This window comes from Cynocephalus volans, chromosome 3 (assembly GCF_027409185.1).
Source record: "Cynocephalus volans isolate mCynVol1 chromosome 3, mCynVol1.pri, whole genome shotgun sequence".
Lineage (NCBI taxonomy): Eukaryota > Metazoa > Chordata > Mammalia > Dermoptera > Cynocephalidae > Cynocephalus > Cynocephalus volans.
In genome coordinates this window covers 152,883,836-152,899,946 of record NC_084462.1, presented here as the reverse complement: position 1 = coordinate 152,899,946, position 16,111 = coordinate 152,883,836, and the positions used below count along the sequence as shown (strand labels likewise).

General features: G+C 38.3%; 1 protein-coding gene across 4 annotated transcripts in view; it reads right to left on the bottom strand.

The window, feature by feature from the left end:
* SIPA1L1 (signal induced proliferation associated 1 like 1) overlaps positions 1-15,376 on the bottom strand; it is a 131,538-nt gene extending 116,162 nt beyond the window's left edge. For all 4 annotated transcript variants that reach the window (XM_063088672.1, XM_063088673.1, XM_063088674.1 and 1 more), the window contains exon 1: positions 13,729-15,376. In XM_063088672.1, the coding sequence (XP_062944742.1) occupies positions 13,729-15,226 (1,498 nt within the window). In that variant the 5' untranslated portion in view covers positions 15,227-15,376. The remainder of the gene's footprint in view (positions 1-13,728) is intronic.
* Between the last annotated feature and the right edge of the window lie 735 nt (positions 15,377-16,111).

Sequence of the window (16,111 nt, the reverse complement as noted above, 5' to 3'; positions counted from 1 at the left end):
TGGACTAAGACACCAGGCATTTTAATTGTAAAAGAGAAAAAGAAAATACAATCACAAGAGTTACAAGCCTTCAACCAGCAATTTTTAGATTGCTTATATGGGTTTGCATGATATCTGTAGGCTATATATTAATATTTCAGTTGTGCATTTCCCTAGGGACACCAGCATAAACTGGACTGAGTGTTAATCATGAAAAGTAAACATACATTTTTACTTTTTATAAATAACTTGTAAAATTACAACATTTCTGAAATGAAAAACTGGCCCTTGGTAGAGCTGTAATATATCCATACACTGCTGGTGGCACTGTGGATTGGTACCAACCATTTTAGAAAGCAATATGGCAATATATGTAAAAGTGACAAAAATGTTGACATTGTAATCTTAAGAGTTACTCTACATGACTGTACAGAAGGAAAAATGAAACCTCTTCGATTTCCTCTAGAAAAGACATCATAAGTCAATGTATAAAGGGGAAGCTAAAGATACAATAAGCAGACAGACTTGGACTTCAATATATATCAGCAAGATCAAAGAATGAAGCACTGACAACGTTAATAGCCTGAATTAAAATTATTTTGCTATTTTTAATATTCTAAACTATCTTTTCTTAAAATAGTGTACTTGGTTGGTTACAAGTATGTCAGTACAGTTGATGACATGAACTATGACCTTCAATATTTTCATTAGCGAACTTGGATAAAACTAGGAAGACTACTCACTATGGCAAATGTTTCTACCAAACTGTTTATCTCTAATATTGGATTCAAATTATTCAGGTGTTTTTGTTTTATGCATCTTACTACATCTTATTATTACTACTCACCAGCTGCAAAAAAAAAAAAAAAGACTAATAACTAGGTTCGAAAAAGAAAGAGGTAAAAGTTTGGAGAATTATATTTTTTAAAAAAGAAATACATTCTACTTTTAAAATGCAACAGGTTTGTCAAAGTAGAGATAATAAGAGGCCAACTGTTTGACAAATGGCTCTCTCTCTGGGAAGCACAATACTCAGAGGTCTGTCACTGGTCCCCACAGGGATCACCCTAATTATAAGGGTGGAGGTTCCATGAGAACTAAATAGCCTAAGACTTGGCACCATAATCAAAAGCAGGTCAGAGTAATGGATGAGGACTTTTACACAGGACTGGTCACATGCCAGGATTAAGCACTGTATTAAGCTTATAATTATTGTTGCATAAGAGTAATTGCCCATATTTGCAAAGTACACAGTACTCTGATGTTCCAATGCTTCTTCCCACAGGTAATTCTTAAAAAGTGCAGTGATCTACTTGCTAAAATTGCATGGAGTTTGGGGGTTTAAAACAGCACCTGACTAAGCAGCCCCCAATAGGATTGCCAGTAAATAGTAAACTTATAAAGTTATGTTGACAATAAATTGTACCAAAATGATTAAAGAAAAAAATACAAAGAAAAGCCTGTTTGAAATAAATGGAGGATAAAGAGTATCAGAATCATAAGATTTTTTTTATTGGCTGCTATCAGTCTGACAAATGATCAACAATTTTTTAAAACTCATCCTCACTAATTTTGTTGGCCTATAACAAATGTTCAAAAATAAAAACTGTAAATATTCAAAGCTGTCAAGAGAATGTTAAACTACACAGTCTTAAACATACCAGTGAACCTTTCTGGTCTAAGCCTTCTTAAGAGTAATTTGGCAATAAAAATCAAGGCTCCTGCAAAGTTTACACCATTTCATTTACAGGGCTCCACCTTATGGAAATAGATATGTGGGAAAATTTTACATAACAAGGTTGTTCATGTAAGGCCAGGGCTTTTAAAATTTGTCTCTGGATAGAAATTAGAGGGCCCATAACCTTGAATGAAAAAAATTCTATCTCCGTTTTTACCTTTAACTGAAATTCAGCATTTCTGTCAATTATAAATGCAGGCAACAAACTACAGTAGTACTAGCTGTACATGTGACTTTGACACTGTTGGAGCTCAGAAAATACCTCAAAGAATGGCTCTTTGGCATGCTGAATACTTTGAACTGAGGGACACTGGAAAAGCCTCAGAAGCAAAGTCCTGCTCTGACCTTCTCCTGCCCTTTATTCTCTTGCTCCCCTTTCTCCCTCAAGGCAGGCCACAGAAACTAGCAATATTACTCTAACCTTCCCCTGTCTTTCTGTGTAGGAGCTGGCCTTTATAAAATTTCTAAAAGTCAATCACAAGACCCTCATTCCAGAAGGGGTCCTGCCATATACTTAGGAGGAAGGAATACCACACAGAGGCCAAAAAGAATCTAACAAACAGGCCTTGCTAAGTTCCCTCCGATTTATTACCAGTAGATCACACCCTTTTGTCCCCCAAACATACTTCTGCGTGACTATCCATAAAAATACAGTTCTCCCTTGGGTCTTTGGGTCTTTATTTCTGAAGGCTTGGGTGTCATGTAAAACTCTGAATTAGTAAATTTGTTATACTTTTCTCTTGTTAACCTGTCTTTTGTTACGGGAGTGTCTGCAGAGACCCCTATGACAAATAAGGAAAGGTATCACACCCTTTTCACCATACAACACACAGAAATCACAGCTACTTTCTTATCACATTATAGTTGTTGCAGGCATGTCAAAGAATCAACTATGCTCATCACTACTTTGAAATTATGGTAGTTAACAGACTGGCTGCCAGATCTTGTTTTCTCTTGAAATTAGAAAGAAGCACATACATTACTGTGTCACAAAAATTTAACACTTTTGCAGATGTATTTTAATATGCTTGGTTTGCTTTGTATTTTTATTTTATGTACTTGAAAACATTATTTCCAAGGAGAGTTTATAGGCTTCACTAAACTGCCATAGGGGCCAATGCGGGGGGGGGGGGGGGGGGTCAAGAACAGTATTTGTAATAAACAGGAACAGGAAAACCTGAATTTGCAACAACTGATAAACTTTAAATAAATTATGGCACAGCCAATTATGAAACCATGAAAAAATGTAAAACCTATTTAATAATCCCTGTTTATTTAAAAAATAAACGTGAAGTATTAAAGCATATGGAAGAGAAATAAAATTACCAGTCCACCGACAAAATTAATTTTCTTCTAAGTTATTTTCTGTAGTATATAATTTTTCTATAACGAAAATACACAACTTTTATAATTGGAAGAATTTTTTAAGTATAAAAAATTCATTTGGTTCACAAATGGTCAGTGACTATGAAGAATATGTAAAAAGGTTGCAAATTAATGCAACTCTCTACTTTTAATACCAATTTGAATGCCAGCTCATGAAAAAAAAAAAAAAAAAACATATTTAACATCCAAATGAAAGCACAATGAAACACCTGTCTCTAATTGAATTCCTTTATATTTAAAACACCCTTTATACATTCTTACCAGGGATACTGCAGGGAGATGTCTTTCTATGTAAAATGTTCTTAAAGGATTTGGAAGGAAGTCCCTCAAAGGTAGCTAGAAATTCAGTAAAGGCAGAAGTCACTGCTGCTCACAAAGGCAAGGACCATGCGGTGTGTCCCACACGTTCAGCACAGCCCACACATTTGTTGACTAACTCTCCACTTGAGTCCAAGAGGTTGCTTCTGCTAGGACTTCTCCCTGACGTGACTTCCAAGCACTTAGAAAGATGTCTCCTCTCATTGCTTTGATGCCCAGATGAACGGCCTCCCCACACAAAGGAGGGAACTCCATGAGAAGATGGGAAAAGGAACTGATACAACAGAACAAATATTTTTTTTAGCACCTAATTTTGGTGCTCATGGGTGTCTGAAGTTATAATGAGGCATACATTTATCTTAACTACTTTTAGACTTAAAAGTCACAAAAATAGTTTCTATATAGCCCTTTCCCATCCTTCCCCAATGTTAACATCTTATGTAACTATATAAAGTACAATGATCATTATCAGAACCAGAAAATCAACACTGGTACAACCTCACTAAATAAAGATCTTACTCAAATTTTACCAGATTTTCCCACTATGCCATTTTTGTTCCAAAATCTCATTCAGGATCCCATGCAGTTTCTTTACTTGTCTGTCTTTCATGACCTTGACATCTGTGAAATGTATTTATCTCTCAATTTGGGTTTGGACTGAGGTTGTGCATCTTGGTCAAGAGAACTACAGAAGTGACGGATCCTCAGTGCATCATTTCAGAGGGTTCATAAGGGTGACTTTGATTCACTTAGTTAAAGCTGTGTCTGCCAGGTTTCTCCGCTGTAGAGTTACTATCTTTCCCCCTGTGGTTTACGAACATCTTCAGAAAGATATTTTGAGGTTATGCAAATCCTTCGTCTCCTCCTGTTTTTTCTCAGTCACCCACTGATTTTAGCATCCATCAGTTGTGTCTACTAAAGTTTACAACAGTAAAAATCAGTCTCAGTAATGGCATTGTGTGTCTATGGGGATCAATTGGTGGTCTTGGTTAATTTCCACAAAACCACCATGATCACACACAGACTTGTCTGTGGTCTCATTTCCTGAAAAGAGAGGAAAGGGACTGCAATATATCATTCGGTATCTAGAGTATACACAAGGCCATGCACACAGAGGGCGTTCCCTTCACTTTCTTTGTCTGATGCTACCAATACAAGACACAATAACTCCCCAACTCAACAAATCCTATACTTCTTATCAGCATAGAAAGCATCCTGCAGAAGCAGGGGAGCCAGGGTGACTTGGATCAGTGGTGGGAGTGCATCTGCCCCTTTTGATGGACTTTGGACGTGACCGGCACTATTGTGCACACAATTAAGTACCAGTGCAAAATAGCCATTGGCCTCGTCTTCCACTCCAGCACCAAGCCCCTCCCCGCTTCCCTTTATGAGAAGCCTCCTGACTTAGAAACAACTTTCCGTCTTCTGCATCGGCAGAGGTCTCCACTCAGTTACATCAACCTAATGGTCCCTCCCCCCATACACTTCCCACCCTAAAGCTAATATAAACTCTCACAATCACATTGTTACTGCTGTCCCCCATTTTCAGGGCAGCCCCGGGCTGTCCTCCATTTTGAGTACAGCCTGGAAGCTTTCTTTCTTTAATAAAGCTTGAACGGTACCCGGCATCTCGGCTCACTTTCTTTCACCTTTGAGAAGGAGGGTGACTGTCAAGGCCTCACAACCCTAGAGACAGGCAAGAAAAAAAAAGAAAGTCACATCAACGCACACACTGGTGTGGGGAGGGAAACGTGGCTCCACGCAGGGGTGGAGAATGACAACTCTAACATTCTGCACCCTGTTCGCTGTCTCTCACCCCATGGAGACACCTCCCTGTGGAGAGGTGACACCACTTTTCCATTGTTAGCACTCAGTCCTCTGGAGAAAGAGACCCAGAGGTGGCTTGGGTCCCCCTACACCTACACTAATTCAGCTTGGACTTTACTCATAAATGTGATGAAGATCAATGGGCAACTAAGGGAAAAGCAATACCATGAAGAAGGAAAAAACAAGAAAAGCAGAATATACAACAAAGAAGATACAGGTCATTCAAGAAAAAGAACTTAGAAAAAACATTGTAATTAATACCAATAGAGAAACAGGCTTTATAAGGGAAAGCTATTATGAAATATAACTGCAGGGAAACCAAAACAATGACTTCCTGGGGATTAAAAATATGGTTGCTAAAAATAAAATTCAGTGAAAAGACTGAATAATAGAACAGAGCTACATACCAACTCCTTGTACAGAAGACAAAATGGGTGAGTATAGAACAAAAATATAAAGAAATTGAAATTACAAAATGAAAAAATGGAGGATAAATCTTCCACTGTCCATCCAAATGGAGTTCTAGATAGAGGGAGTAAAGAGATTGTAAAAATTTTTAATCAGAAAAAAAAATAAGGTTCACTAGCTTCTCATTGGTCTTAATAGCACTAACTGCAGACTGTAAATACCATGAAGGCAGAGGTGTATCTGCTTTTGTTCTCCTCCAGGCACTGTATCTGACACAAAGGAGATACTAAATATTATCTGAATGACTAAACACATGAATAAATGAATGAATGAATGTGAAGTTATCTTTTCTTTTTTTTGGCAGCTGGCTGGTACAGGGATCTGAACCCTTGACCTTGGTGTTACAAGGTGGCGCTCTAACCAATTGAGCTAACCAGACAGCCCCTTATTTTGATTTTTAAAACTACTTTAAAAATATTAAGGGCACTCTTGTCAATAGTAAACAGAATAATAAATTTTTGTGTGTGTATAAGAAAAATGTAGGAAAAACAAGCAAAATTATTGAAATTAGGGGAGGGCTTCCTTTCTGTACTTCTGTATTATTAATTTTTACAATAAGCCCATATATGCTTTTGACTGATTTCTTTGTTTATTGCCTGTTTCCCTCCCCTAGAATGCAAGCTCTACGGGGGGGGGGGGGGGAGAGGCTATTTTGTTTACCACTCCAGTGCCCAAAACCATGCCAGGCACATGGCAGCACTCCTCCATACACAGCAGCCATAGAGCTGCGACACTCTGGTTTCTCTTCCAGGAGAACTTGCAACCAGTGCAGCCACAAGAAATCCACTTAGCCAAAAGTCTTTGGCTTCAACGCCTTTGGATCTGCTGCTGTCTTCAAGCTGAGCCACACACCATTTCAGGACACCTCCTAGTCAATAACTGAGCAAGCAGAGTGTAATAGGGCCTGATCAATAGTTACCAACCAGGGGCTTTTCTGATGCTCATTTTTGCTCCTTTGGCTGAGACTTTGTCAGATCTGCACTGTGGTCTGAGGCTCTCCCTGCCCAGTCTTGCTTCTTCTCCTCTCTCCTTTTCTGGTTTCAGATCTGCATGGTGTGCTAAAGCCTTTCTCTGTTAAATTCTACTTCCTTCCCCTTCACAGGCGCTACCACCAATTCCCTAACCAACCACGTACAGCCTATACTGACTCAGCATCTGATTCTCAGATGACTCAACTGATTTTTATATGTCCTTTATGATCTATGACCTCAAAAAGTTCTTTTTGGGAAAAGGTGACTAGTATACATTTATATTCAAATAAAATACCTCTATTTCCGCGCTTTTCCTCAGTTCTAGCGGATTAAATAAAAGACTTCATCTGGCAAAGACAAGAGATTGGATTTTGAGTAGAGTAGACTACAGATGAAAGACTAAGAAACCTATTGCTAGAATTTGGGCAAGAGACGATGAGGACCTGAAGTTATGTATGGAATTGGGAATAGGGCATAAAGAACAGAGGTTAGCTGCAATTCGAATGTAGACTTGAGAGGCCTTCCCAACAGACTGGCGGTTGAGACAGAGGAAAGCACCAAAAAAGTTTCCATGTTTCAAATCAAGTGACTGATAATGATGATGGCATGTGCAGAAGGAAAGCAATGAAGAAGAAGGGAGAAAAATGGTGAACCTCCAATTTTTACATGAGTTTGAGATGCCAACTAGACAGCCATCCAGGTTGAAGGAAGATACAAGCTGGTCAGAAATGCAGCTAGAACTGAGGAAAAAAAGCGTGGAAACAGAGATACTTTACTCAAATATAAATGTATACTAGTCATCTTTTCCCAACAAGAACTTTTTGGGGTCATAAATCATAAAGGACATACGAAAATCATGCTAATGAAACACAACAGGAAAATAAAAGAGGAATGTGGAAGAAAACATGTAATAATGAAGCTGTGCAGCTCACCATCAAATTTGGTTCTGGGAGTTGAGGTGAAACAGCAGATATAAAACAAAACACAAAAAAGCATGTACCTATCATCAGAAAGGCAGGCATCTGGTAGCTACCAGAAAACAATTTCTGGCATCAAATTCTAAAATAAATTTCTCACATGGAACTTTCTAAAGGGGTTGATGAATGCCATACTAGTCAATGTCTACATCACCAGTTTTACTGCAAAAGAAACTCCGTTTTTATGTGAGTGACTGGACATTAAAAAGATGACCTTGAACAAAGTCCAGCATTTGAGCATTTGAGCTAGCATGCCCTTCTGACACTCGATCTAGATTTTAAAATAAAACAGTGCAGAAGCAGCAGTTGAAGCACATGTCCTTTTAACCAACTTCCACAAACCTCTGAACTGAGATGGCTCAGGTACTGCCAAAAGCCCAAATGCTTTACAGATCATGATGCAGCTCAACAGTGTTGGGACTCAGGAGATCACAACCAAAAAAGGAGAGGATGTTTGTTTTCAAAGGAGCAAAACACGCAAAATCTTAATACGTAATGGCTTCCTTGCTACTGTAAGCCCTGAGCAGATTAAAAAACAACAGCAAAACACATCACTAACTTAGTTTCACAAGAAGATATTTACTGCCCCCAAATCTCCCTGTAAAGGAATATATAATTGTGGAACTACCTTCAAATAAATTATATTCACTTTGTGTAAACTTACAAAAAAATGAAAGACAAGGGCATTAAACAATAAATTGTTATACATGTATAAACTTTCACTATTAATTTTGGTAGAAATTAATCATTAATAGCATAGAGTACAACACGGTTGAGTAGATCAGACTTGCTGACTCTGGAGTTCACCACACACTGAAACATAAACCTTGCCACATCAAAAAACGAAACATAGAATAATTATCCTTAAAGAACTGTGAATTGCAAAGGCTCACATAGTACCTTTCCCAAACCTAATGTTGCTATGTTTACAGAAGGATTTTATAAAAAGAAAAAAAAAAAAAAAAAAAAAAGCCAAAATAAGCACAGATTTTTTAGAAATATTCTTAGCTATATGATGTTCCCTGATGTTCTATGTGTTAATACGAAATAATCCACAAAAACTTATAACAACTATTTAATGATACTCATTTAACAGACTAGAACTTGAAGAACAGCTCTTAATAGCAAAATTGAGAATATATCAGAGCGTTAAAGCTGTCACTTTAGTACAAATAAGTTAAGTGTGATACCTAAAGAAATGATGTTAAAGTTAAAGATGGCCAATTACAAGAGGGTAAGAGGCAAAGAAAGAAAAGTGGATATTACAACAGTGTTTTAGTCCATTTTGTGTTGCTATAACAGAAATACCTGAGACTGGGTAATTTATAAAGGAAAGAGGTTTATTTGGCTTACGATTCTGGGACAGCTGCATCTGGCATGGGCCTCAGGCTGCTTCTACTCATGGCGGAAAGTGGCAGGCAGCCAGCGGGTACAACAGATCACATGGTGAGAGGAAGCAAGAGAGAGAGAGAGGAGGTGCAGGGTCCTTTAAACAATCAGCTCTTGCAGGAACTAATTGAGCAAGAACTCACTCACTACACCTCTTCCCCCAGGGAGAACATTAATCCATTCATGAAGGATCCACTCCCGCGACTCAGTTTCCAACACTGCCACACTGGAGATAAAATTTCCACATGAGTTTTGGAGAGGACAACACATCCAAACTCCATCAAACAGCAACTGGAACCTGACTTGTCCCCTCAGTCTGAGAGCCTAGCGAGCAGAACACTGTTCGATCTGATGTGTGTGTGCACACACATGTGCAAACAGGCATGTGTGTTGGGGTAGGGAGAGGTGGAAGTGGAGGAAGAGGAAGATGAAAAGTAAGAACAATCCAGTCTGGTTTCTTAGAGTTATCAGAAGTACAATTAGGGGTATAAGCATTAGTTTTCTCTCTCTTTAGGAGTGGTAAAACATTCTTAGATGAGTTTCAGACCAGATAATGGCAGTTTCTCCTGGCCACTGAGCAGTAGAGGAAGACCCTACTCTATCCCAGCATCTTCAGTAACTTGACTTTGAGAGTGATGCCTACCTGGCATACAGACAAACCTATCAACACCATTGATCAATGAGGCAACAAATACCACTGCCAAGGCCACCCATGGGCTCCTCTGTCTTCCATTAATGCATTCCTCTGTGTAGGATACAAGGAGAACATGCCTCATAGATAATTGCACACTCAGTGAAAAACTGAAAAAGTCCTTTGGGGCCACAGAAGATGAGGTGAGTAATGGCTAGGAAGGAGTCCCCTTATCAACAAGCCATGCTGGCTATAGGCAACATTATAATTATTCTATAACTTAGTATTTTCCACTTAGGGATTTCTTTAGCACTTTGATCATGGTGACTATGTAAATAAAAACTAAACACAAAATATACAGGTAGTCAAAGGAACATGACCAGGTTAATCTGAATGCTACCCTACTGCATAGTTTGTACCTCCCTAAGGAGGATGTGGTTATATCACCTGGACTTCTACCACAATGACGGGTTCACCTTGGGGTCCTATGAACATTAAGTGAGGAAGTCTACATAAAGCACAAAGCAGTAACCCAATAAATGTTAGTTGTACCATTACCATCATTTAATCCTGGGCGTGTCTCACTATAACTGTGCACACACTAACAAAATGGCAAAGAAAAATAGGCAGAAGAAAGGACTGGAAAAAGCATCAATGGCATGTTGCTTATTTTTAATAAGTGCAAAAATGGAATTCCTCTATTGACCCAGCATCTTTCCAGCAATGAACTTCGCTTATATGTTGGAGTCAAATATTCTTCAAAATCTAAATTTGCAAATTAATGATGTTTAGAAAAACAATATAAATTTTACATATAATGTCGGTTGTAGAGTGTACTTCAGCAAAGTTTTTTTTCCCAGAGACTTACCCACCATGAAGTCAGGAATGCACTAAACAGAACTGAAACTATCTGGTGATGAAGAGGTTAAGGTCCAGGTGAGTAGCACTGCACCATGGTGTCAGAGAACAAATTACTTCTGACACTGAAGTGTTCCTTCCGCAAAAGGACTTGCTTTAAGGTTCTGAACAGGAAAAATGATTTAGTGCACTAATTTCTTAAAAATTACAAGACAATTATTTAACTACTTTTTATTGTCATAAAATGTATAGATAACAAAAATTTTTAATGCACAGTTATATTTTAGGGGGCTTAATTTCTGCTTCATATGATATTATCCAGAGCCATATTTTGTGGTATATTATCATATTGTGGCAAATGACTTGCATGACTTGAAAATTCTAAGTTGTGTAGCCCAAGACAAGATATTACATTAGGTGTGCTCTGTAACTGACTTCTGCTAGACCACCTTCCTGGATTAACTGGTGCTCACCATACCAACGAATGCCCAGTGCACTAGCAGGCCAGCAGGCGATCTCTAGTGCCACAGACACTTTCTGCTCCCACCAGCTGGACTTCATGCTGACAAAGAGTCCATGCGTCTTCCCAAACATGTCTGTGCCAGTTGACTTGTTATTTTAATTATGAAATGTAATTATTTATTATGAAAGCTGATGAAATATGAGTACAAAAGAAAAATGTTTCTATAAAAACTAAGTTGAAGGCTTAGGAAAAACTTAACAAAGGCAAGTCACTAAAAAGAAAGCTGTTGGATTAGATGTGAACAAGACAGCTACAAAAAATAGAGAAAAAAATTAAGAAACCTACGATTCTGTACTCAGATTGATTCACTACTGTCCATGTTTTTGCTCTTGTGGTTTATACTATTCATACAATGTAGAATTCAAAACAGTAGAATTATTGCCAAAGAAACATCTTTGGCCTCACAAGAGCTTGGCAAATATATTTTTATGTTTTAATGAAAATAAAATATTTTGGTTATATATACTTTTTAACAATTCCCTGCTTTAACTGGTATTTTTAATTAACCAGTTACAATTACGTAAGGTAAGAGGGTATTTGCCATGCTTCAAATTAGCAACTACTGGATTTGTGGCTTTTAAATTTATGAGGTATTACAAAGAATCTGGGTGTTCAAATTCTCATTCCATACTTCTGAAAGATCAAATACTTTAAGAGAAGGCTGCCCTTCCCTTTAGTCTCACATAGTAGAGATCAGAGAACAGTGATTAAGAACAAGACTCTGCTCAGAAAGACCAAAGGTAGAATCCTGGCACTAATACTTACTGGCTCCATGACAGACTGTCACTTAAACACTTAAGCCCCAGTTTTCTCCTCTGGAAAATGGAATTAACAATAGCACCTATCTCATGGACATCAAGAGGTTGAAATGAGAAAATGTACATCATGTCAAATGCTTAGCACAGTGCCTGGTATAAGTGTTCAAAAATGTTCATTATTAATATTATTATATAGCCCAATAGGAAAAAAGTGCCCACTATACTACATAAATAAAATTATACTTAATGTGTTTGACTCAATGTCAATGTCATATGGCCTCCATTCTACCCACAGACAGCTCAGAAACACCTACAGAAAAGAGAGCAGGGATTCTCAGCTAGGATCAACTTTGCCTCCTAATGGACATTTGGCAACGCCTGGAGACATTTTAGGCTGTCACAACTTGGGAGATGGGGGGGTGGGAGGTGGAACCAATTGGCATCCAGGGTGTTGATGCTGGAGATACTGCTCAATATCCTACATCCTGTAATGCACAAGACACCCCCCACCCCACCCCAACCAAGAATTATTTGGCCCCCAATGCCAAGCTGGCAAAGGTTGAGAAACCCTGTACCCTAAAAGGACAGTGTAAGAGAGACGTGATTTCTAAAATCTGAACTCCAGAGAATAATTCTTAGAAAATAAATATTGCTTTAAAAATGAAACTGTACTTCCATTATCATATTGATTTCAGGACCCATGCCAGAGATATTTAGGAATGAGACATGGATATATAGTGATGAGAAAGATTCTTTTGGTCAATAAACCTCATTGAATGGGATCCATCATATAGTAACTTAAAACAGATTTTATTCTAAAGTGAACTATGTCATAAAGCTATGATGAGTGCTAGGTTTGAAACTAAATTTTATTCAGAAGAATAAATCTGAACAACATTCAAAACCCCAAAACAGTGGAAATCAGAACACTGATAGAGTAGTTTGCAGACAGGAAGCCTCTCAGCACAGGCCTTCTCACCTGGCTGCAGAGAGTACTGAGCTAGCTGATGGACCACAGGTGTATGTCTTCCTTGGTGATCCTCCTGCTTCCTAGCTTGGGTGCCTGGATGACTTAAACTAATTCCTCAATTAATAATGCTGCTCAAAAACATCATTAGAAAGTTCTTAGGAGTTAATTTATACTACTTTTCAGAAAATCACTATGTCTTTCTTAAAAGTATAAGACAAAACTGCGTATAAAGTATAATCTCAACTATATACATATCTGTATTTTTTATATACACACCTCACCCCCTAGAAAAGACTAGAAAAGAAGTCACCAACATGTTAAGGGTACTCTCTCTTCAGTGCCTTTTCTACTCAAAACAAAGACCTAGATTTGATTCTTGGCTCTGAAACTTAATGGCTCTGTGTCTTTTGTCAAATAATGTAATTAAATGTTCACAAAAGTTCCTGTAAAATGGATAGGAATATATTATAACTCCCACTTACTGAAGAGAACATTAAGGTGGCGAAGAAATGGTCCTGTACTAACCGTAACAGTGCTAAAAAGTTAAAGGAGCACTAAAATTGTTTTTGTAGTCCTTCAAATAAAAAGCTATACTTGAAATATTTTCAACTGTATGTATTTATCCCTAAAAGTGACATAGCAAATCTTCTAGACAATAAAGACTGTAACTTTATCCGCTAATCAAAGGATTTTTTAATTTAAATAATTGATATTTACTATACATTTGAATACTTTGAAAGGGGAAAGTAACTAAAAAATGTAAAAAGATATAAATTGCAGCAAACAGCTATTTAACTATTTTACTATCAAGAAAGATAAGGAATTCATGCAAATCTTATGACGCAATGCTAAAAAGAATGTAATATACAGTACTCTACTTTTTTTCAGAAAGTACAGCAAAAGAACATTTTAAAAAATAAAGGCTCTTCACTCACCCTTCTGGTAGAAAAATTTCCTATAATAGTATGCGCCGAGATCCACGTGTTCCACGATGTATCTTTTCACTCTGTCCAGATGCAGCACCAAGTTTTCCTTGGGCACTTCAAGTACTGCTACTCCTGCATTAGTGCAATGGGAGCCAAGGGTAGACTCAAAGGAGGCACTTTCACATCCATTAAAGGAGCCTGAATTTGATTTTGACAGACTGATTTTCCTTTCACCTTCTCCACCTATCTCATTCCGAAAATACGGACAGCTCATTACAAGTTCATTGCTTTTATCATCTCCCTGGTCCATGCTAAGGCTTCCTTTGGAATTCAGATCCTCGGTGCTGCCCATCGGGGAGTTAAAACTGGCAGAATGGGACAAAGGTCCGGAGACCAAGGACGCCACAGCCGCTGCTGAAGCTCCCGTGGTGGTGTTTCTCCTCTTAATAACATTGTGCCTGTTCATAATTGCCTCATTCAAATCAAATAATATACTCTGGACATCGTAGTGGGCGAAGCACTTTGGACATGTCCAGGGCCTGACAGAGTCTTCCGATCGGTTATCTTCAAGATCCGATGATTTCCCAAGTTCTTCACCTTTGGCATTGCGCAATTTACGAAAAATGGATGAGTCTCCAGTTTCAGACTTTGAACGTCGCTTGAGTGGTTTTTCCCTTTCCTTAAAAAGCCTGAGGTTCTCTCTCTGTGAAATGGGCCCATCTATAACATCCAAAGAGAAACCAGAACCCTTTCCCCCACCAGTGATAAGGAAGTCACTGAGCTTGGTTGGAGTTGGACCTCGATCAGATTTGTCATCTTTGTAGCCCTTTAACAGATCAAAAAAGCTTTCTCCAGATGTCCCCTGCTTATCGATTGAAGATGTGCTGCCATACTCCCTGTGCAGTGATGGTCCAGTCTTGTATGTGGGTGAGACACATTCGTCAAAGCTATCCACATCAAGTTCACTTATGGTGATGTCACTGTTGCTCCTCTGCCGTATTCTGCGAAGAGCTTTCCTAGGGGAGCTGGGATAGGCTTCAGGCATGAGAAATCTGGAGTCCATGTTCTCCGACGGCCTTGTCTTGTTTTTCAGTGTGTTCTGTATGCTTTTCAGCATAGCTGAGTCATTGGAATTGAGGCTGACAGAACTTCCCTGACTCACAGGACTGCTTTTGGAGGACATGCTTTCAAGGCAACTTGAGGTTTCTATTTCCTGGCTTGAACGGCTAGATTCTTTTATGTTTTCCTTTCTTGGGGGCCAATCTGCAATCCTTGCCCTAACCCCCATCTTTGGGACTCCGGGGGTTGAGGTTATATGGTGAGAACCTTCACTTCGGGGAGGACCTACAGGAGCCATGACTGATGAGCCTAAGCTGCCATTTTGGGACCGGAAGCGCCGCATGTAGAAGTCATCAGTGTGGACTTTGGGGGTGCCATCTGTGCTGACGACAGAGGCCCTGTCAGTGGCAACAGGCCTTTCTGTCTGTGACCGTTTCAAGCTGGTCATGATGTAAAAGCAATTTGACTTAAATCTCTGCAGAAAGGACCATCATATCTGTAATTTAAATGTGCACTTTCCTTTTGGAGAATGGCTTCCAGAAAATACAACAGTTGTATGAGATCTTAATCTTTTTCATTTAAAAGGTTAAATGATGCCTTATTTTCAAGCCACTGAAAATCCAGAACTTCAAAACATTATAATCCACAATAGTTCCTTTGCTTCACTTTAACAGACAGCTTTCTTTCAGAAAAAACTGAATGGAACTTGTATTACTGGGACTCTGTGATTGTCATAATCCCATGATTTCTCTAAAATAGAGAAGGACAATCTGAATTAGCATTTGATAAATACATCTAAAAATAAATATGCAATTGCTAAAACCAGACACATGAAAATAAAAGACTCAATAATGGATTGTAGTTCACAGTTCCATGATCTATATTTTTAATAAAGCAGGTTTGAATGAAAGTAAAACCATTTTATGAAACTCATCCTTTATATTTAAAAAAAGACTGTTCACACTTCATCTAAATTGAACTGTCATAAAACTAGGGGGGAGGGGTACAACATGTTCTGGGATATCGAGGCTCCTACCCAAATACACACTTTTGCTCCAGTAACCTCTAATCCTGCAGACCAGTATGAGCCACTGTGCTGGCCAGAAGTTTGAGATGTAACCAGATAATTAGAGCAACACAGAGTTAGTTTTTCGACTTAAGTAAAAATTGAAAAATTATTTCATTAAATATGCTGCAACATTCACTTTTTAACTCCTTCTATATTTCAAAATCAATACTTGTTTTTGGTTTCCTTACAAAAGCTTAACATACTTGGCAAGAGCAAATACAGTTGAGAGAAAATAAAAAGGTTTTTCCCAGAGCCACTGCATCT